Here is a 19,730-nt window from a genome sequence, read left to right on the forward strand (position 1 = left end):
ACCAAGTTAATACATAGCATTAGAAATCATCCTTATGAAGAAAGATTGAAGACTCTTAAATTACATTCACTTGTTAGATGAAGAATGAGGGGAGACATGATCGAAGTGTATAAGTGGAAGATGGGTATTAATAAAGGGGATATTAATAAGGTCTTGAGAATATCTCTCCAAGAGAGAACCCGCAGTAATGGATTTAAATTAGACAAGTTTAGATTTAGAAAGGACATAGGAAAGTATTGGTTTGGAAATAGGGTAGTTGATGAGTGGAACAGTCTACCTAGTTGGGTTATTGAGGCTAAGACCTTAGGTAGTTTCAAATTTAGGTTGGATAAATATATGAGTGAGAGGGGTTGGATTTGAGCGGGACTTGCAAATGAGTGGATAGAGTTATCAGAGCTTATTTCTTGGGTAGCATTGAAAATTAGGTTGGGCAGATGGTTTGTTAGTGGGATGGATTGTAAAGGACCTGCCTAGTATGGGCCAACAGGCCTCCTGCAGTGATCCTCCTTTCTTATGTTCTTAAGTTCTTATGACTCAACAGCCCTGATACAAATATAAGTTTATTTCCACACAATGCATTGTTTATACAGAAATGTATGACACTTGAAAGACATAGTTATGCAGAGCATTGTGGGAAAGCTTAAGACTACAAAGACATATGTATCATTGTACATGATTATTGAAGAAATTATTTGAGTTATAGTCTAGTAAGTTAATACAGTGGACCCCCGGTTAACGATATTTTTTCATTCCAGAATATGTTCAGGTGCCAGTACTGACCGAGTTTGTTCCCATAAGGAATATTGTGAAGTAGATTAGTCCATTTCAGAACCCCAAACATACACGTACAAACGCACTTACATAAATACACTTACATAATTGGTCGCATTGGGAGGTTATCGTTAAGTGGGGGTCCACTGTAGATGTTATTTTTTATATTAGATGACATTATAGGAGTACTACTTTTAACATTATGCTACTGTAAACTATTTTGTATGTATTTTGTTCTGTAGTTGAAGTTTATTATTTGAATGTTAATTTTGATATTATTGGTAAATATGAAGATAGTGATACAGAAGGATTGAAGTAACAATTTTGGTGATAATAATTGTTGTGATACAAATATAGTGGTGACCATTGACATACTGTTGTCACCAAAATGTTACAGAAATGAAATAGCGAGAAACTGGTATGTCACACTTGCCAATTTTAAAATAGAATTTATATATATAGGTAGCCTGGGCTATATACATACACTTACCTACATAGCTACATGATATGGCCCAGAGCCATGTTATTACCATTGACATACCATGTTCACTGAGCTTAATCGTTTCTAACAACTACCTTTAGAAGCCATCATAAACAAAGGGAGAAGTAATGAATAATTCATGCTGAGAATTGTCAACAAAAGTGGTGACTGGGCCAGACGCAGATTCATACAGTTTTCTCTAATGCTGGACCGGAGAAAATGTAATGTTTTCCCTCCACTGACCCACCCCTTGATAGCATTGCATATAAACATTGCATGTTTATATGCTTTGAAACATGTTTCTTATATAGTTTTGAAGAAAATATCATAGATGGATTAATGAAAATATCTATATTAACCTAAAATAAGACATTTAATGTGTCTATGCATGATTATTATTACATATTTGGTAGGGTGTGCAAAAGAAGAAAATTGAAAGTGAATACAGGAAAGAGTAAGGTTATGAGGATAACAAAAAGATTAGGTGATGACAGATTGGATATCAGATTGGAGGGAGAGAGTATGGAGGAGGTGAATGTATTCAGATATTTGGGAGTGGACGTGTCAGCGGATGGGTCTATGAAAGATGAGGTGAATCATAGAATTGATGAGGGGAAAAGGGTGAGTGGTGCACTTAGGAGTCTGTGGAGACAAAGAACTTTGTCCTTGGAGGCAAAGAGGGGAATGTATGAGAGTATAGTTTTACCAATGCTCTTATATGGGTGTGAAGCATGGGTGATGAATGTTGCAGCGAGGAGAAGGTTGGAGGCAGTGGAGATGTCATGTCTGAGAGCAATGTGTGGTGTGAATATAATGCAGAGAATTCGTAGTTTGGAAGTTAGGAGGAGGTGCGGGATTACCAAAACTGTTGTCCAGAGGGCTGAGGAAGGGTTGTTGAGATGGTTCGGACATGTGGAGAGAATGGAGTGAAACAGAATAACTTCAAGAGTGTATCAGTCTGTAGTGGAAGGAAGGCGGGGTAGGGGTCGGCCTAGGAAAGGTTGGAGGGAGGGGGTAAAGGAGGTTTTGTGTGCGAGGGGCTTGGACTTCCAGCAGGCATGCGTGAGCATGTTTGATAGGAAAATGGATACTGGAAAATGGATACTGGAAATGGATACTGGAAAATGGCATCATTTGTTTACTTTTGAACATCGGCAAAAATCAAACATTTCCCCTACTTTGAGCTCCATTTCTAGGTTCTTTTTATAGTAAAATCAATCAAAATCACCTCTATTTCTATAATATGTTTCCCATTCTATCAATTGAGACCAAAAAAACGAGAATACAACCATAAATACTATAAGAAAATAGACCACAAAGTCGGCATTTTAATTAAAAAAAACGGTCGGAGTTTTTTTTTCTCATTATGCACTGCGTGCTCCAGGATTTTTTTTATATGGTGCACACTGACCACACAGACCCATTCTCTCACATGTGGGCCTACCAGCTTTCTCCTGCTTGATTTGAAGCCGCTAGAATTTATGAGTATATATACGTCAAACACGGTACCTCATAAGACGTATATATACACAGCTGCGACAGTCAAAGGGTTAACATACAACAAAAATAAAAAAGACGGACGATAAATAAGGGAGTTCACTTCTCAGCCATTAGCCGCCTCTTTGCGGTATATTTTCGTATGGTTTTTATGGTTGTATTCTCATTTTTTTTGGTCCTATTTGATAGAATGGAAGATATATTACAGGTTTTTCTCCTTTTTCTAAATAGCTCTTGTTCTTCTTTATTTCTTCTATTGTCTTCTATTTATTCTATTGTGGAAAAGAATCTTTCCTCCGTAAGCCATGCGTGTCGTATGAGGTGACTAAAATGCCAGGAGCAATGGGCTAGTAACCCCTTCTCCTGTAGACATTTACTAAAAAAGAGAAGAAGAAAACTTTATAAAACTGGGATGCTTAAATGTGCGTGGATGTAGAGCGGATGACAAGAAACAGATGATTGCTGATGTTATGAATGAAAAGAAGTTGGATGTCCTGGCCCTAAGCGAAACAAAGCTGAAGGGGGTAGGGGAGTTTCAGTGGGGGGAAATAAATGGGATTAAATCTGGAGTATCTGAGAGAGTTAGAGCAAAGGAAGGGGTAGCAGTAATGTTGAATGATCAGTTATGGAAGGAGAAAAGAGAATATGAATGTGTAAATTCAAGAATTATGTGGATTAAAGTAAAGGTTGGATGCGAGAAGTGGGTCATAATAAGCGTGTATGCACCTGGAGAAGAGAGGAATGCAGAGGAGAGAGAGAGATTTTGGGAGATGTTAAGTGAATGTATAGGAACCTTTGAACCAAGTGAGAGAGTAATTGTGGTAGGGGACATGAATGCTAAAGTAGGAGAAACTTTTAGAGAGGGTGTGGTAGGTAAGTTTGGGGTGCCAGGTGTAAAGGATAATGGGAGCCCTTTGATTGAACTTTGTACAGAAAGGGGTTTAGTTATAGGTAATACATATTTTAAGAAAAAGAGGATAAATAAGTATACAAGATATGATGTAGGGTGAAATGACAGTAGTTTGTTGGATTATGTATTGGTAGATAAAAGACTGTTGAGTAGACTTCAGGATGTACATGTTTATAGAGGGGCCACAGATATATCAGATCACTTTCTAGTTGTAGCTACACTGAGAGTAAAAGGTAGATGGGATACAAGGAGAATAGAAGCATCAGGGAAGAGAGAGGTGAAGGTTTATAAACTAAAAGAGGAGGCAGTTAGGGTAAGATATAAACAGCTATTGGAGGATAGATGGGCTAATGAGAGCATAGGCAATGGGGTCGAAGAGGTATGGGGTAGGTTTAAAAATGTAGTGTAAGAGTGTTCAGCAAAAGTTTGTGGTTACAGGAAAGTGGGTGCGGGAGGGAAGAGGAGCGATTGGTGGAATGATGATGTAAAGAGAGTAGTAAGGGAGAAAAAGTTAGCATATGAGAAGTTTTTACAAAGTAGAAGTGATGCAAGGAGGGAAGAGTATATGGAGAAAAAGAGAGAGGTTAAGAGAGTGGTGAAGCAATGTAAAAAGAGAGCAAATGAGAGAGTGGGTGAGATGTTATCAACAAATTTTGTTGAAAATAAGAAAAAATTTTGGAGTGAGATTAACAAGTTAAGAAAGCCTAGAGAACAAATGGATTTGTCAGTTAAAAATAGGAGAGGAGAGTTATTAAATGGAGAGTTAGAGGTATTGGGAAGATGGAGGGAATATTTTGAGGAATTGTTAAATGTTGATGAAGATAGGGAAGCTGTGATTTCGTGTATAGGACAAGGAGGAATAACATCTTGTAGGAGTGAGGAAGAGCCAGTTGTGAGTGTGGGGGAAGTTCGTGAGGCAGTAGGTAAAATGAAAGGGGGTAAGGCAGCCGGGATTGATGGGATAAAGATAGAAATGTTAAAAGCAGGTGGGGATATAGTTTTGGAGTGGTTGGTGCAATTATTTAATAAATGTATGGAAGAGGGTAAGGTACCTAGGGATTGGCAGAGAGCATGCATAGTTCGTTTGTATAAAGGCAAAGGGGATAAAAGAGAGTGCAAAAATTATAGGGGGATAAGTCTGCTGAGTATACCTGGTAAAGTGTATGGTAGATGTTGAGAAATGGCATTACCAGTTAAGTTTAAAGACTTGTACTTAACTTAAAAGGACAACTCATTGCCTTCACAACCGCCCCTGCAGACGAGGTCTAGAAGCTGTCGAAACCATCTCAACATGGGCTGTCAAGAAATATAATTTGTAAGATTATAAATTACCCCTAGGGGGTGTTATGTCAGCATATTTCATTCACTGATGGCTGACAAAATACCTACTTGTGTGGACTCAATGGTCCGCATATCACCGGGGTTTATGATAAGTGACTAACTCACGACTTTATACTCAACTGCGCAGTCAATAGTAGTACATCACGAGTTAGAACACTTACCTGGGTATATGTATCTGACCCGTAATTACGCCCGGATATCCGTTGAGTTGATTGAAGAATAGTGTTCTTTGAAGAATGTCGCACTACACTCTGTTGGATCGCAACACTCGTTGTTACACTGTTCATCAACAATTGTTCACACAATATCACTAAGAAGTTGATCACGCTTCTCTGTAAGTGTTTATCGTGTTTTGTGAGACACTTTGTCCACACTAAGGCACAGATCAGTGTTCTTTGTTGGTTATCCTGGCGTCAGTGTCACTCTCAGTAGAGTCAAAACAATCTGAAGACGCCACAGCGCCCCACGCCGTTGCTCCCCTAGCACAAAAAAGAAGCTGACCTAGTACTTTTTGCTTCCTTGCCACTTCCTCGATGAAGCAAAGCAGAATGTTTGATTCTTGCTGTCTTAAGCATAGACAACAATGTCCACTATCTTTACTATGGTAATAAAGTGGGAGCAGGATTTTCCTTAATTGTCCTGCTAAAGTAAGAGATGTACTGTCTCTTATAAAAATACACTTTGCAACACTGGACTGCAAGGAGCAGAGGTCATTTGACCACGCATACTCGTACAGCATCTGTGATCAATTACTCACTGTAGCAGTAAACAAGATATTTGCCCCTTCTGAGAGGGCTGGGCCCCTCAGGGCTGAAAGGGGCTGAAGGGGGCTGATACCCCCCTCCTGGAGAAACTTTCTCCACAGTAGAGTTATTATTGAAAGAATTAAGAGTAAGACAGAGAAGAGGATAGCAGATGAACAAGGAGGCTTTAGGAAAGGTAGGGGGTGTGTGGACCAGGTGTTTACAGTGAAACATATAAGTGAACAGTATTTAGATAAGGCTAAAGAGGTCTTTGTGGCATTCATGGATTTGGAAAAGGCGTATGACAGGGTGGATAGGGGGGCAATGTGGCAGATGTTGCAAGTGTATGGTGTAGGAGGTAGGTTACTGAAAGCAGTGAAGAGTTTTTACGAGGATAGTGAGGCTCAAGTTAGAGTATGTAGGAAAGAGGGAAATTTTTCCCAGTAAAAGTAGGCCTTAGACAAGGATGTGTGATGTCACCGTGGTTGTTTAATATATTTATAGATGGGGTTGTAAGAGAAGTAAATGCGAGGGTCTTGGCAAGAGGCGTGGAGTTAAAAGATAAAGAATACACACAAGGTGGAAGTTGTCACAGCTGCTCTTTGCTGATGACACTGTACTCTTGGGAGATTCTGAAGAGAAGTTGGAGAGATTGGTGGATGAATTTGGTAGGGTGTGCAAAAGAAGAAAATTAAAGGTGAATACAGGAAAGAGTAAGGTTATGAGGATAACAAAAAGATTAGGTGATGAAAGATTGAATATCAGATTGGAGGGAGAGAGTATGGAGGAGGTGAATGTATTCAGATATTTGGGAGTGGACGTGTCAGCGGATGGGTCTATGAAAGATGAGGCGAATCACAGAATTGATGAGGGGAAAAGAGTGAGTGGTGTACTTAGGAATCTGTGGAGACAAAGAACTTTGTCCTTGGAGGCAAAGAGGGGAATGTATGAGAGTATAGTTTTACCAACGCTCTTATATGGGTGTGAAGCATGGGTGATGAATGTTGCAGCGAGGAGAAGGCTGGAGGCAGTGGAGATGTCATGTCTGAGGGCAATGTGTGGTGTGAATATAATGCAGAGAATTCGTAGTTTGGAAGTTAGGAGGAAGTGCGGGATTACCAAAACTGTTGTCCAGAGGGCTGAGATAGGGTTGTTGAGGTGGTTCGGACATGTAGAGAGAATGGAGCGAAACAGAATGACTTCAAGAGTGTATCAGTCTGTAGTGGAAGGAAGGTGGGGTAGGGGTTGACCTAGGAAAGGTTGGAGAGAGGGGGTAAAGGAGGTTTTGTGTGCGAGGGGCTTGGACTTCCAGCAGGCATGCGTGAGCGTGTTTGATAGGAGTGAATGGAGACAAATGGTTTTTAATACTTGACGTGCTGTTGGAGTGTGAGCAAAGTAACATTTATGAAGGGGTTCAGGGAAACCGGCAGGCCGGACTTGAGTCCTGGAGATGGGAAGTACAGTGCCTGCACTCTGAAGGGGGGGTGTTAATGTTGCAGTTTAAAAACTGTAGTGTAAAGCACCCTTCTGGCAAGACAGTGATGGAGTGAATGATGGTGAAAGTTTTTCTTTTTCGGGCCACCCTGCCTTGGTGGGAATCGGCCAGTGTGATAATAAAAAAAAAAAAATACAGAAATAGACATGATTTTGATTGCTTTCATGATGAAAAGTACCTTGAAATTGAGGTCAAAATAGCAGAAATGTTCAATTTTTGCTGATGTTCAATGAACTTTGTGAAAGTCAAGTTGGTTAATTTTATTAAATGTATTCTAACCTAACCACTGTGTAATACGGCAAACTCAGTAATCCGGCACACTACAGGTCCCAATGATGCCGGATTTGTGATGGAGGACCTGTAATTCATTTTTAGTTTATAATGTAATAGATACTCAACCAAGCAAAGTGAAAAATCAGTTAAACAAAAGTAGGACTCACAGGTAAGAGAGATGTGTATGCTGTAGACTATCAGATCTGCCTGAGAGTTCAAGAGCAAGACTCTAATACAGTGGACCCCCGCATAGCGAACTTAATCCGTGCAAGAGGGCTGGTCGTTATGCGAAATGTTCGCTATGCGAATTAATTTTCCCCATAAGAAATAATGGAAATAAAATTAATCCGTGCAAGACACCCAAAAGTATGAAAAAAAAAATTTTTTACCACAAAAAAATGTTAATTTTAGTACACACAAACTGAAAAAGGCATGCACAATTACATGACACTTACTTTTATTGAAGATCTGGTGATGATTGATGGGATGGGAGGAGGGGAGAGAGAGTGTTAGTGTTTAGAAGGGGAATCCCCTTCCATTAGGACTTGAGGTAGCAAGTCCTTTTCTGGGGTTACTTCCCTTCTTCTTTTAATGCCACTAGGACCAGCTTCAGAGTCACTGGACTTCTTTCGCACAACATATCTGTCCATAGTGGCCTGTACCTCTCGTTCCTTTATGATTTGTCTAAAGTGGTTCACAACAGTGTCATTGTAACAGTCACCAGCACGGCTTGCAATAGCTGTGTGAGGGTGATTTTCATCAAAAAAGGTTTGCACTTCAAGCCATTTTGCACACATTTCCTTAATCTTTGAAGTAGGCAATTCCTTCAATTTCTCTCTCCCCTCCTCTGAACCAGTTTCCCCAGGTCTGGCCTCTTGCTCTTGAAGTTGATCTATCAGCTCATCAGTGGTTAGTTCTTCATTGTCCTCCTCCACCAACTCTTCCACATCCTCCCCACTAACCTCCAACCCCAAGGACTTCCCCAATTCAACAATAGATTCCTCAACTGGTATACTACTCCTCTCAGGGTTAGCCTCAAACCCTTCAAAATCCCTTTTGTCTACACATTCTGGCCACAGTTTCTTCCAAGCAGAGTTCAAGGTTCTCTTAGTCACTCCCTCCCAAGCCTTACCTATAAGGTTTACACAACTGAGGATATTAAAGTGATCCTTCCAAAACTCTTTTAGAGTCAATCCAGTGTCTGTGGTCACTTCAAAGCACTTTTGAAACAGAGCTTTTGTGTACAGTTTCTTGAAGTTGGAAATGACCTGCTGGTCCATGGGCTGCAGGAGAGGAGTGGTATTAGGAGGCAAAAACTTCACCTTAATGAAGCTCATGTCCCCATAAAGTCGCTCTGCCACGTCTGTAGGATGACCAGGGGCATTGTCTAACACCAGGAGGCACTTAAGGTCTAATTTCTTTTCAGTTAGGTAATCTTTCACATTGGGGGCAAATGCATGGTGTAACCAGTTATAGAAAAATTCCCTAGTGACCCATGCCTTACTGTTTGCCCTCCACAGCACACACAAATTATCCTTGAGGACATTCTTTTCCCTGAACGCTCTGGGAGTTTCAGAGTGATACACTAATAAAGGCTTAACTTTGCAATCACCAGTAGCATTGGCACACATCAACAAAGTAAGCCTGTCTTTCATAGGCTTATGTCCTGGGAGTGCCTTTTCCTCCTGAGTAATGTAGGTCCTGCTTGGCATTTTCTTCCAGAACAGGCCTGTTTCATCACAATTAAACACTTGTTCAGGTTCCAGTCCTTCAGTTTCTATGTACTCCTTGAATTCATGCACATATTTTTCAGCCGCTTTGTGGTCCGAACTGGCAGCCTCACCATGCCGTATCACACTATGGATGCCACTACGCTTCTTAAATCTCTCAAACCAACCTTTGCTGGCCTTAAATTCACTCACATCATCACTAGTTGCAGGCATTTTTTTAACTAAATCGTCATGCAACTTCCTAGCCTTTTCACATATGATCGCTTGAGAGACGCTATCTCCTGCTAGCTGTTTTTCATTTATCCACACCAATAAGAGTCTCTCAACATCTTCCATCACTTGCGATCTTTGTTTCGAAAACACAGTTAAACCTTTGGCAACAACAGCTTCCTTGATTGCCGTTTTCTTGCCCACAATAGAAGCGATGGTTGATTTTGGTTTCTTGTACAACCTGACCAGGTCGGTGATACGTACTCCACTTTCATACTTATCAATGATTTCTTTCTTAATTTCAATGGGTATTCTTACCCTTTGAGGTGTAGGGTTGGCACTAGAAGCTTTCTTGGGGCCCATGGTCACTTATTTTCCACAAACAGCACCGAAAACACTGTAATAATACGAAATATTCCGAGTGTATGCTTGAATGTTACCGCGGAGGCTAGCTGGTAAACAATGGGACGGGCGGCACATGTGAGGCTGGCTGAGGGCCCACATTGGACGCGTATCGGACGAAGTTCGCTGAGCGGGTTTTTGTCTACTATGCGGGGCAAAATTTTAGCGAACAAAGCGTTCGCTATGCGGATTGTTCGCTATGCAAGGCGTTCGCTATGCGGGGGTCCACTGTATACAACAATCTCTCTGTCTCTGTCTCTGTCTCTGTCTCTGTCTCTGTCTCTGTCTCTGTCTCTGTCTTTGTCTTTGTCTTTGTCTTTGTCTTTGTCTTTGTCTTTGTCTTTCTCTTTCTCTTTCTCTTTCTCTTTCTCTTTCTCTTTCTCTTTCTTTCTTTCTTTCTTTCTTTCTTTCTTTCTTTCTTTCTTTCTTTCTTTCTTTCTTTCTTTCTTTCTTTCTTTCTTTCTTTACCAATGTTTCATATTTGTGTCCAAGTGGTGTCTTACTCTGCATTATTATTATTATTATTATTATTATTATTATTATTATTATTATTATTATTATTATTATTATTATTATTATGAATGTTCAGATTAAGACTTGCTTTAAGATTATTTATGTTCTCTTTTTCCGTGAATGTATTGCTTCTCAATATTTATGTAATGAGATATAACTCTGTGTTACATTAAATATAGTAAATCCTAGATTTAATGGACTTTGGAAATAAGGGACACAATCCAGTGAGTCAACCAATTTCCTAACAACTGACAAAATGTTTTGATTACAGAATTGTGTGTTATTATTGTAACTATGACAAGACAGTGTCAAATCTATTCACTGCAGTTGCCATTACCAGCTGTTACGTTGGTAGGTCTTATTACTTTGATAGTAAGGTTCTTACTACATGTTCTAGTGTGGGGTAGCTTTTACTTAATGGCCTTAATTGTCTAGGGGTAATACTTACATTATGGCTGATCATCCTGAGTGTCTCTGATATCCTTTCACCAGCCCTCTGCACAGGTTATGTAAACTACTACTATAAAAATATAACTGTATTCTCAATAGATATGTACAGAATATACAATCACAGCCTCGCATTTTCAAAACAAAAATCTACACACTCCATAGCTGTTTTCCCACATGGTGTATCCCAACAACTTTTGTCCTCTCTTCTTGACATAACTCTGGGCTAACCAGTGTTTTGACACACTTTAGTCACCCTGGGTATGGTGGCCACAACTTAAATTATAAAAACTCACCCCTGGAGCACACATAATGCCCCAACAGATAGAAGAAGGACCCAGAGATCCTGCCAGGTTGAAGGTCAGCCACAGAGAGAGAGAGTCAGAGAGAGGGAGAGAGAGAGAAGCCTACCTAAGCTCCTCCCACCAAAACAAAAGACTGTTGCCAAGCACAATTCTCCATTTACCACAATTCTACAACACCTTAATTTTACTTTTACAAAAAGAAATACAACTTTATAAACTACTTATTTAAATTGTGTTTATGTGTCTATAGTATAACCTATTATATTGAGAAAAATAGGTTTGACCCAGCTGCCTCTCAGTCATAAGGTTGATCAGTCCTTCTGACATATAGAGCAAAGTCCCCATCAGTTCAATATAATTAGGTATTCCAGAGTAACTGTTACTTATAAATACATGTTGGGTCCTATAGCCCCATAATACCAGCCCCACACACTACCCCACCCCTTAGTCCATTAAATCAAGGCTTTACATTATTTACTGTAGTTTGGTCCTGATCACACAGGATTCTGTGTCTTCAGGTAGACTTAGGTAATTGATGTGATATAGGTGTCTCATGATTTTTGTAGCTTTGCATGCAGATTTATTTTTCTTTATTGGACAAGCTTGTTTTTTTCTTTGTCAGATTTTCCATACCCTGAGCATGTAGTAAGGGCTGACCTCCCTGAGGCTCGTTATATTAAGAGTGCCTCGGGACGCTTGTTAGTTGTAGTACCAGTTGGTCCCTGGCAGGATGGCTCCGACTACACTCCCATTCTTCTGCGATTTATGTGTCTGGGGTCCTGTGTAGGTATTAATCAAAGACCCATTGCCATCATTCTCACCCTTGAGAACAGGTAGGTATTATCTACTCCAGTAGTGGGAATTTATTTCAAAGTGGTAATAAAGATTTTATTGACAATTTAAAAATCACCATGAAACATTAAAGTTTGTTATTGTTTCTTCTCCACTGGCTTATAAATCTGTTGCCAAACCATCAGTATAAGTATGATGCAGAGAATATCTAACAAACTCCATGGGGAAGTGGAGAAAAATTCCTCCTCCGTAAGCTATGCATGTCATAAGAGGAAACTAAAATGCTGGGAGCAAGGGGCTAGTAACCCCTTCTCCTGCATAAATTATTAAATGTAAAAAGAAGAAAAACTTTCTGAAAGTGTTTCTTCATTTTTGAGTCACTCTGCCTTGGTGGGAGACGGCCAGTGTGTTTAAAACTAACAGAGATATAAGACTGACTAAAAAGAGGAAACAAGGGCAGTTGCAAGAGTAGCATGTCTGTGTTGTGGTGTGCAGAGATTGGCCTGAGCCTGCCTTACTACCTGTCTTACTACCTCCACTCAACTAAACACCAAACTTTATTTCTTTCTGCAGTATTACAAAATGTAGTCCTCTTCAAGGGGGGCTCCTTGGCATGGTGAAGAGGCTCTTGGTCTGAGGAATTAGACCTATCGGTCTTCTTCCTCAGACCGAACCTAATTACCCCCCAATCTCCCCTCCCCTATCCCATCCTCCCCATCCTCCCCTTTTTCCTTTCCTCCTCCTCTTCCCCACTCCTCCCTTTTGCCCTTCCTCTTTTTGTCCTTTGGGATTTCTCCCACAGGTGCGCTAGTTCCTAGGTAGGAGAAAGGATACTGGGGTCCATCCCATTCCGTTGAGGTTCTTAGCGGTGGCGTAGTTTGCCGTGGAATCTGGATCGCCTGGGGATGTCCCGATCCCTCTCCGGTATCCCGGAGTAGCTTTGGGTGTCTCGGGCGACGAGTGTATCTCTGGAAGCCACCTTTCGGATTCCGGGGGTGGTGGCCGAAGGAGGTATGCTTTGTGGCGGATATCCGGCCGCCCTCTCTTTTGTCCACCGAGGTAGCTCGGCAGATGTGAGGTTGCTATCCCGGATTGTTAGTTTACTAGCATGATGGGTAGGGTATGGCACGGGTTCCATGCTGCATCTGCGCTACTTGCGGTGCTGAGGTCCTCTTGGGCGCGGAGGGAGATTTCTGGCCCTTTCATTCCTCCTAGGACCTATCCCTCCCCGGTCCCCCCTTTTTTTTTCTTTTTTTTATTTTTATTTTCTTCTCTTCTTTCTTTTTTTTTCTTAAAAACAAAAAGAAAGAAGTAACCTAACCATGGCAGCCCTAGTCCATGAACCTGGTACCCCCGGGCCCCTTCTTGATACCGCACCCCGTTCTGACCCCGCCTCGTCTTTGGACCACTCTTCAGACATTCCTCATGCCTCTGTACCTATTGCCGGTGCTGTTTCCTCACCCGCTTCAGGTACTGAGGCCTCGACTGACTCCTTCGATTTATCGGACCTTCGCTCTCCTCTGACTATGCTTCCGGCCTCTCCCTCTACGGTGCGGCAATTTTCAAATCGCCGACCCGTTCCACGTCGGACCAACTCTGGTCCCACGCCTAAACATCAACGACAATTACCTGCTGATGATACTTCTCCACCTTCTCGTTCTTCTCAGAAACGATCGACACGTCCTTCACTACCTTTCCACGCTCAGTTTCAGACTGAACAGTGGACTAAATTCTTCACTTTACGACCAACTTCCTCTACTGCCTATCTTTCTGACCATAGTATTGGCAAGGCACTCCTACGCCATGTTGGTAAAGATATTTCTTTTCATGCTCTTAAGAGCGGTACTCGCATCATTACCGTACAGAATGCTACCCAGGCTCATGAGCTCTCTCGTCTTTCCCATATCGATACTGTTCCTGTCACTCTTGAAAAACATCATTCCCTCAATTCTTGTAGTGGTACCGTCATTCTGCCCCATACCATAGTTCAACAAAATTTCCAGACATGTGGCACCGACATTCTAGAACAGCTGGAACTCCAAGATCTCCCAATCCTCAAGGTAGACACTTACGTTCTTCCTGCCCGTGGGCGGAGATGATACCCTAGCAATGTGGCTCGTTTAACTTTTGACAGCCGAGAACTCCCATCCTCAGTTTATATAGCAGGACATCAGTTACAAGTTCGAAAGGTGATCCCTACACCACAACAGTGTAGAAATTGCTGGCGATTTGGCCATCCAGGGAAATATTGCAGATCTATCGCCGAATGCCCAGTCTGTGGTGCCGATGACCATTCTAATACGTCTTGCAATCGATCTCCCTCTTGCCTTAACTGTCATGAGGCTCACCCTTCGTACTCTCGCCGTTGTCAGGTCTATTTAAACGAGCGGGAAATCCGTTAGCTCAAAGAGACAGAAGGTCTCCCTTATGCCATGGCAGTTTCTCATCTCCGCCTCCAAGGGAGACTCCCACGTGTTTCTTATTCCCGTGTTTCAAAACGTCCCCCCACTTCTAGTATCCCATCTTCTACACCCACCTCTGTGGTTACCTCTCCCATAATCACTCCTGTATCTAATCCTTTTGCTGTCCTCGGCTCAGACGTCCCTACTTCAACGCCTCAGTCTACTCTCGCTTCTTCGAGTTCTCTCTCACAAGCCTCAGTATGGATGAGACCTCGTACGACACCTCCTCCCAATCGTCCCTCTACTTCTCAAAAGTCAAAAAAAGGTCCGGTAACACCTCCTACCCATCTTCCACCTCCTCATTTTACCCTCCCTGTCTCTGTCCCTAGTTCTTCCCCTCTCACTGGCTCAGTTACAAGTGCAGAGGTTCACCCTCCTCCTTGTAATGTACCTTCCTCCCCTGTTCCCTCCCAAGTTTCTTCCTCTTCTGCCACCTCCCAGGTTCCTGCCTCTTCTGTCCCCTGCCACGCTTCTCCAGTTCCCTCCACCCTTTCGCATCCCCCTACCTTGGTACAGTCCAATACAGTTCCAATCTTTACTCATCTTCCCCCTACCATTCCCAATATTGTCTCCCATACGACATCTCTGAATTCCGAAACACTTGAAGCAATCTCTGAATATATTGCAGAGACCAAACCATCAATGGACACTGATCCACCTTCCGCTCTTTCTCTCTCCTCTGCTCCATCTGCGCAACTCCTTTCTTCACAGCGTACCGTTCCTTCGCTGCTTGAACATTTTCCACTGCCTCCGCATGTGGACTTTTCTAACCCTTCTAGTCCGTAGGAACCCTTACCTGCGGATTTCAAGTATCTTTATCATTGCCAATCATGGCCTATTTACAGTGGAATATACGCGGCCTCGGGTAATCGGGGTGAGCTTCAGATGTTACTCTCCCAGTTTGCCCCTGTTGGTGTTTGCTTACAGGAACCAAAATTACACTCTGCTGTTATTTCTCACATCTCAGGCTATAATTTATTGTATTCTTCAGATCCTTTTCCTGATGGGACCTTTAACCCTTTGAGGGTCGACAGGCCCTCTCCGAAACTCGTTCTCAGGGTCGGCCAAATTTAAAAAAAAAAAAAAAAAATTATTTTCTCTTATGAAAAGATAGAGAATCTTTTCCCGATCATAAAGACACCAAAAGTTTTTAATTTGATAGAAAACTTACGAAATTATGCTCTCGCAAAGTTAGCGGTCTCGGCGATGTTTACGTATCGGCGATTTTGCCCACTTTGAGCCCCATTTTCGGCCAATTTCGCTGTACTAGTCGACAAAAAACATGAATATTTCGCTAGAACTCCATTTTTTCTATCGAATGGTGCAAGAAACCACCCATTTATGAAATTCAACTATCCAGTACAGTGGTCAGAATTTAGCAATTTTGCCAATTTCACACAAATTTCAAAAGATGCCAATTTCCGAATAGGGTCCAGAATAAACAAGAAAGACATTCCTGGCACTAAAATGAAATTTCCTCTAGTCATTAGTCACGTCTCAAGGCCCCTCTCATATTCTTTTGCTTTCCATTTTGAATTTTTATTCTCGGAAAAAATATAAGATTTACTGTTATGCAGACTACTGCATTAGTGTAAAAAATGGTATAAATATTATTGGTGCACTTGTGAAAGAATATTAGACTCACCAGTTGACGTGTATTGCACGCTTGGCACGATTTGTTTACTTTTGAAATTTGGTAAAAATCGAACATTTCTGCTACTTTGAGCTCAATTTCAAGGCACCTTTCTTTGTAAAACCAGCCAAAATCATCTCAATTTCTGTAATATGTCTTCCATTCTATAAAATGAGACCAAGAAAGCTAGAATACAACAATAAATACCATACGAAAATACACTGCAAAGTCGCTGATTTATTCCAAAAAAATGGTCAAAGTTTTTTTTTTCTCATTATGCACTGTGTGCTGCAGGATTTTTTTAGACTGTGCACACTGACCACATAGACCCATTCTTTCATATGAAGGCCTACCAGCTTTCTCCCACTAGATTTGAGGCCGCTAGAATTTATGCGTACTAGTACGTCAAAAACCCCTACGCGTAAAACGTACTAGTACGACGAAAACCCTCAAAGGGTTAATGAAAGTGCCCTTCTTCTCCGCACTGATATTCCGTACCATCAGCTATTTGTTCATACTTCGCTGCATTACACAGCAGCCCGTATCCACTTACATAGGTGGTATACGCTCTGTTCTTTATATCTCTCTCCTTCTCGGGCATTATCTATTCCGGATTTTGCCTTCCTTGTTTCGTCATTACCGCTACCGATTCTGTTACTTGGTGATTTTAATGCCCACCATTTCCTCTGGGGGGGGGTCTCACTGTGATTCCCGTGGAATTCAGTTAGAGGCTTTTCTTGCCACCCACCCCCTCCATGTTTTAAATACAGGTACTCACACCCATTTTGATCCTCGGACTCATACTCTCTCTTGCATCGATCTCTCAGTTTGCTCTTCCTCCGCCGCATTAGACTTCACTTGGTCTGTTCTCCCGGACTTACATGACAGTGATCATTTCCCAATCATTCTTACTTCCCCTTCATATTCGCCACCTCTTCGCACCCCACGCTGGCAATTTAATCGGGCAAATTGGAACCTTTACTCACACCTAACTGTTTTTAAAGAGGTTCCTTCTTCGTCCTCCATCGATGAGCTTTTACACCTCTTCTCGTCCTCCGTTTTCACCGCAGCTTCTCATTCTATACCCCAAACTTCGGGCAGGCATTCTCAGAAATGCGTGCCTTGGTGGTCTCCTGCTTGTGCTCGTGCAGTACGTTTGAAACGCGCTGCATGGGGCAGGTACCGGTACAATAGAACCACAGAGCGACTCCTTGATTTTATACAGAAGCGTGCGATCGCTCGCCGTGTCATCCGTGACGCTAAACGCACTTGCTGGCGAGATTATGTCTCCACCATCACCTCTGCTTCCTCTATGAGTGCAGTCTGGAAAAAAGTACGAAAACTGAGTGGTAAATATTCTCCTGACCCGGCTCCTGTTCTGCGGGTTGCCGGTGTTGATATAGCAAACCCACTAGATGTTGCCAATGAAACTGGCAATCATCTGGTCCGTATTTCTCAGGGACTCCATCTATGCCCTTCATTTCTTTCCTCAAAGTCTGCCAGAGAGTTAGCACCCTTGGACTTTTCTTCTCTCAGAGAAGAACAGTATAATGTGCCTTTTACACTTCAAGAACTGGAGGCAACACTCTCAGCTTGTCGATCATCGGCAGCTGGGCCCGACGACATTCATATTCGTATGCTACAACATTTACATCAGTCAGCCCTTGCAGTCCTATTACGCCTTTACAATCTTATTTGGTCACAAGGAGTTCTTCCACAGCTGTGGAAATCCGCCATTGTTCTCCCTTTCCGCAAACCAGGCACTACGGGACATGAAACCTCCCACTATCGTCCCATTGCTCTTACCAGTGCAGTTTGCAAAGTAATGGAACGCCTAGTAAATAGACGTTTAGTGTGGTATTTAGAGACACACAACAGTCTCTCCACTCGTCAATATGGCTTTCGTAAGGGACGTTCTACCATAGACCCCTTACTACGCTTGGATACGTATGTTCGTAATGCCTTTGCGAATAACCACTCAGTTATTGCCATAGTTTTTGACCTTGAGAAGGCATATGACACAACTTGGAGGTATAATATTTTAGCCCAAGCCCACTCCTTAGGCCTTCGAGGCAATCTACCATCCTTCCTTAAGAACTTTTTAACTGACAGGCATTTCCGTGTTCGGGTTAATAATGTGCTCTCCCCGGACTTTATCCAAGCTGAAGGTGTCCCCCAGGGATGTGTTCTGAGCACAACACTTTTTCTCCTTGCTATTAATGATTTGGCCTCTAGTCTTCCATCAAATATTTGGTCATCACTCTATGTTGATGACTTTGCTATTGCCTGTGCAGGCGCTGACTGTCACCTCCTTACAGTTTCTCTCCAACATGCAGTCGACCGTGTTTCCAATTGGGCCACCACACGTGGGTTTAAATTTTCCAGCACTAAAACCCACCAAATCACTTTCACTAGACGCTCTGTCATCTCCGATCATCCTTTGTACCTCTATGGCTCCCGTATCCCTGAACGTGATACAGTCAAGTTTCTGGGCCTCCTCTTTGATCGTAGGTTATCCTGGAAACCTCACATCACCTCTCTGAAGGCAACTTGTCACAGCCGACTGAACCTTCTTAAAACCCTTGCTCATCTTTCGTGGGGAGCTGATCGTCGAACCCTCCTTCGCCTACATTCCACCCTTATTTTATCGAAACTTGATTATGGTGACCAGATCTATTCAGCGGCATCTCCTGCTACTCTCTCTAGCCTTAACCCCATTCATCACCAAGGATTACGTTTATGCCTTGGTGCTTTCCGCTCTTCCCCTGTCGAGAGCCTCTATGCAGAAGCGAACGTTCCATCCTTATCCGATCGCCGTGATGCCCATTGCCTGCGCTACTATGTACGCTCTCATGATCTCCGCAATCCTTCCATTTATAGAATGGTCACTGATATTAGTAGACATTCTTTATTTGTTCGCCGCCCCTGTTTACTCCGTCCCTTCTCTCTTCGCCTTCATTCGCTTTTGTCTTCTCTTCAACTACCACCTTTCTATGTACATGTAGCATCTCACTTTTCCCTACCCCCCTGGGAAGTTCCAGCTGTTCGAGTCTGTTCTTTCTCCCTCCCTTGCTCGAAAGCCCAACTGTCTACGGTCGCTTCCCGCTCTCTTTTTCTTGACCACTTTCACTCTCATTCTCATGCCATTGCTGTGTACACAGATGGCTCTAAGTCTTCTGACGGCGTAGGATTCGCAGCAGTGTTTCCGGACAGTGTCGTACAAGGGCATTTACTATCTTCGGCTAGTATTTTTACTGCTGAATTATATGCCATCCTTACAGCACTTATCCGTATTGCATCTATGCCTGTGTCATCATTTGTGGTTGTCTCAGACTCCCTTAGTGCTTTACAGGCTATACAAAAATTTGATACACCTCACCCCTTAGTCCTCCGTATCCAACTTTGGCTACGCCGCATCTTTACCAAGCATAAAGATATTGTTTTTTGTTGGGTCCCTGGTCATGTTGACGTACAGGGCAATGAACAGGCAGACACTGCTGCGCGGTCAGCAGTACATGACCTACCAGTTTCTTATAGAGGTATTCCATTTACGGACTATTTTGCTGCAATATCTTCCCACCTTCACACCCGTTGGCAACAACGTTGGTCTACTATGCTCGGCAACAAACTTCAGTCTATTAAACCGAGTATAGGTTACTGGCCGTCTTCTTATCACCAGTGTCGAGGTTGGGAGACTACTCTCTCCCGTCTTCGCATTGGCCATA

General features: G+C 42.4%; 1 protein-coding gene across 1 annotated transcript in view; it reads left to right on the top strand.

Annotated features, from left to right (window-relative positions):
• LOC128703090 (uncharacterized) overlaps window positions 1-19,730 on the top strand; it is a 122,401-nt gene that overhangs the window by 8,596 nt on the left and 94,075 nt on the right. The window contains exon 2 of the mRNA XM_070080505.1: window positions 11,741-11,951. Within this exon, the coding sequence (XP_069936606.1) occupies window positions 11,741-11,951 (211 nt within the window). The remainder of the gene's footprint in view (window positions 1-11,740; window positions 11,952-19,730) is intronic.

Source organism: Cherax quadricarinatus, unplaced genomic scaffold, assembly GCF_038502225.1.
Source record: "Cherax quadricarinatus isolate ZL_2023a unplaced genomic scaffold, ASM3850222v1 Contig542, whole genome shotgun sequence".
In the NCBI taxonomy this organism is placed as follows: domain Eukaryota; kingdom Metazoa; phylum Arthropoda; class Malacostraca; order Decapoda; family Parastacidae; genus Cherax; species Cherax quadricarinatus.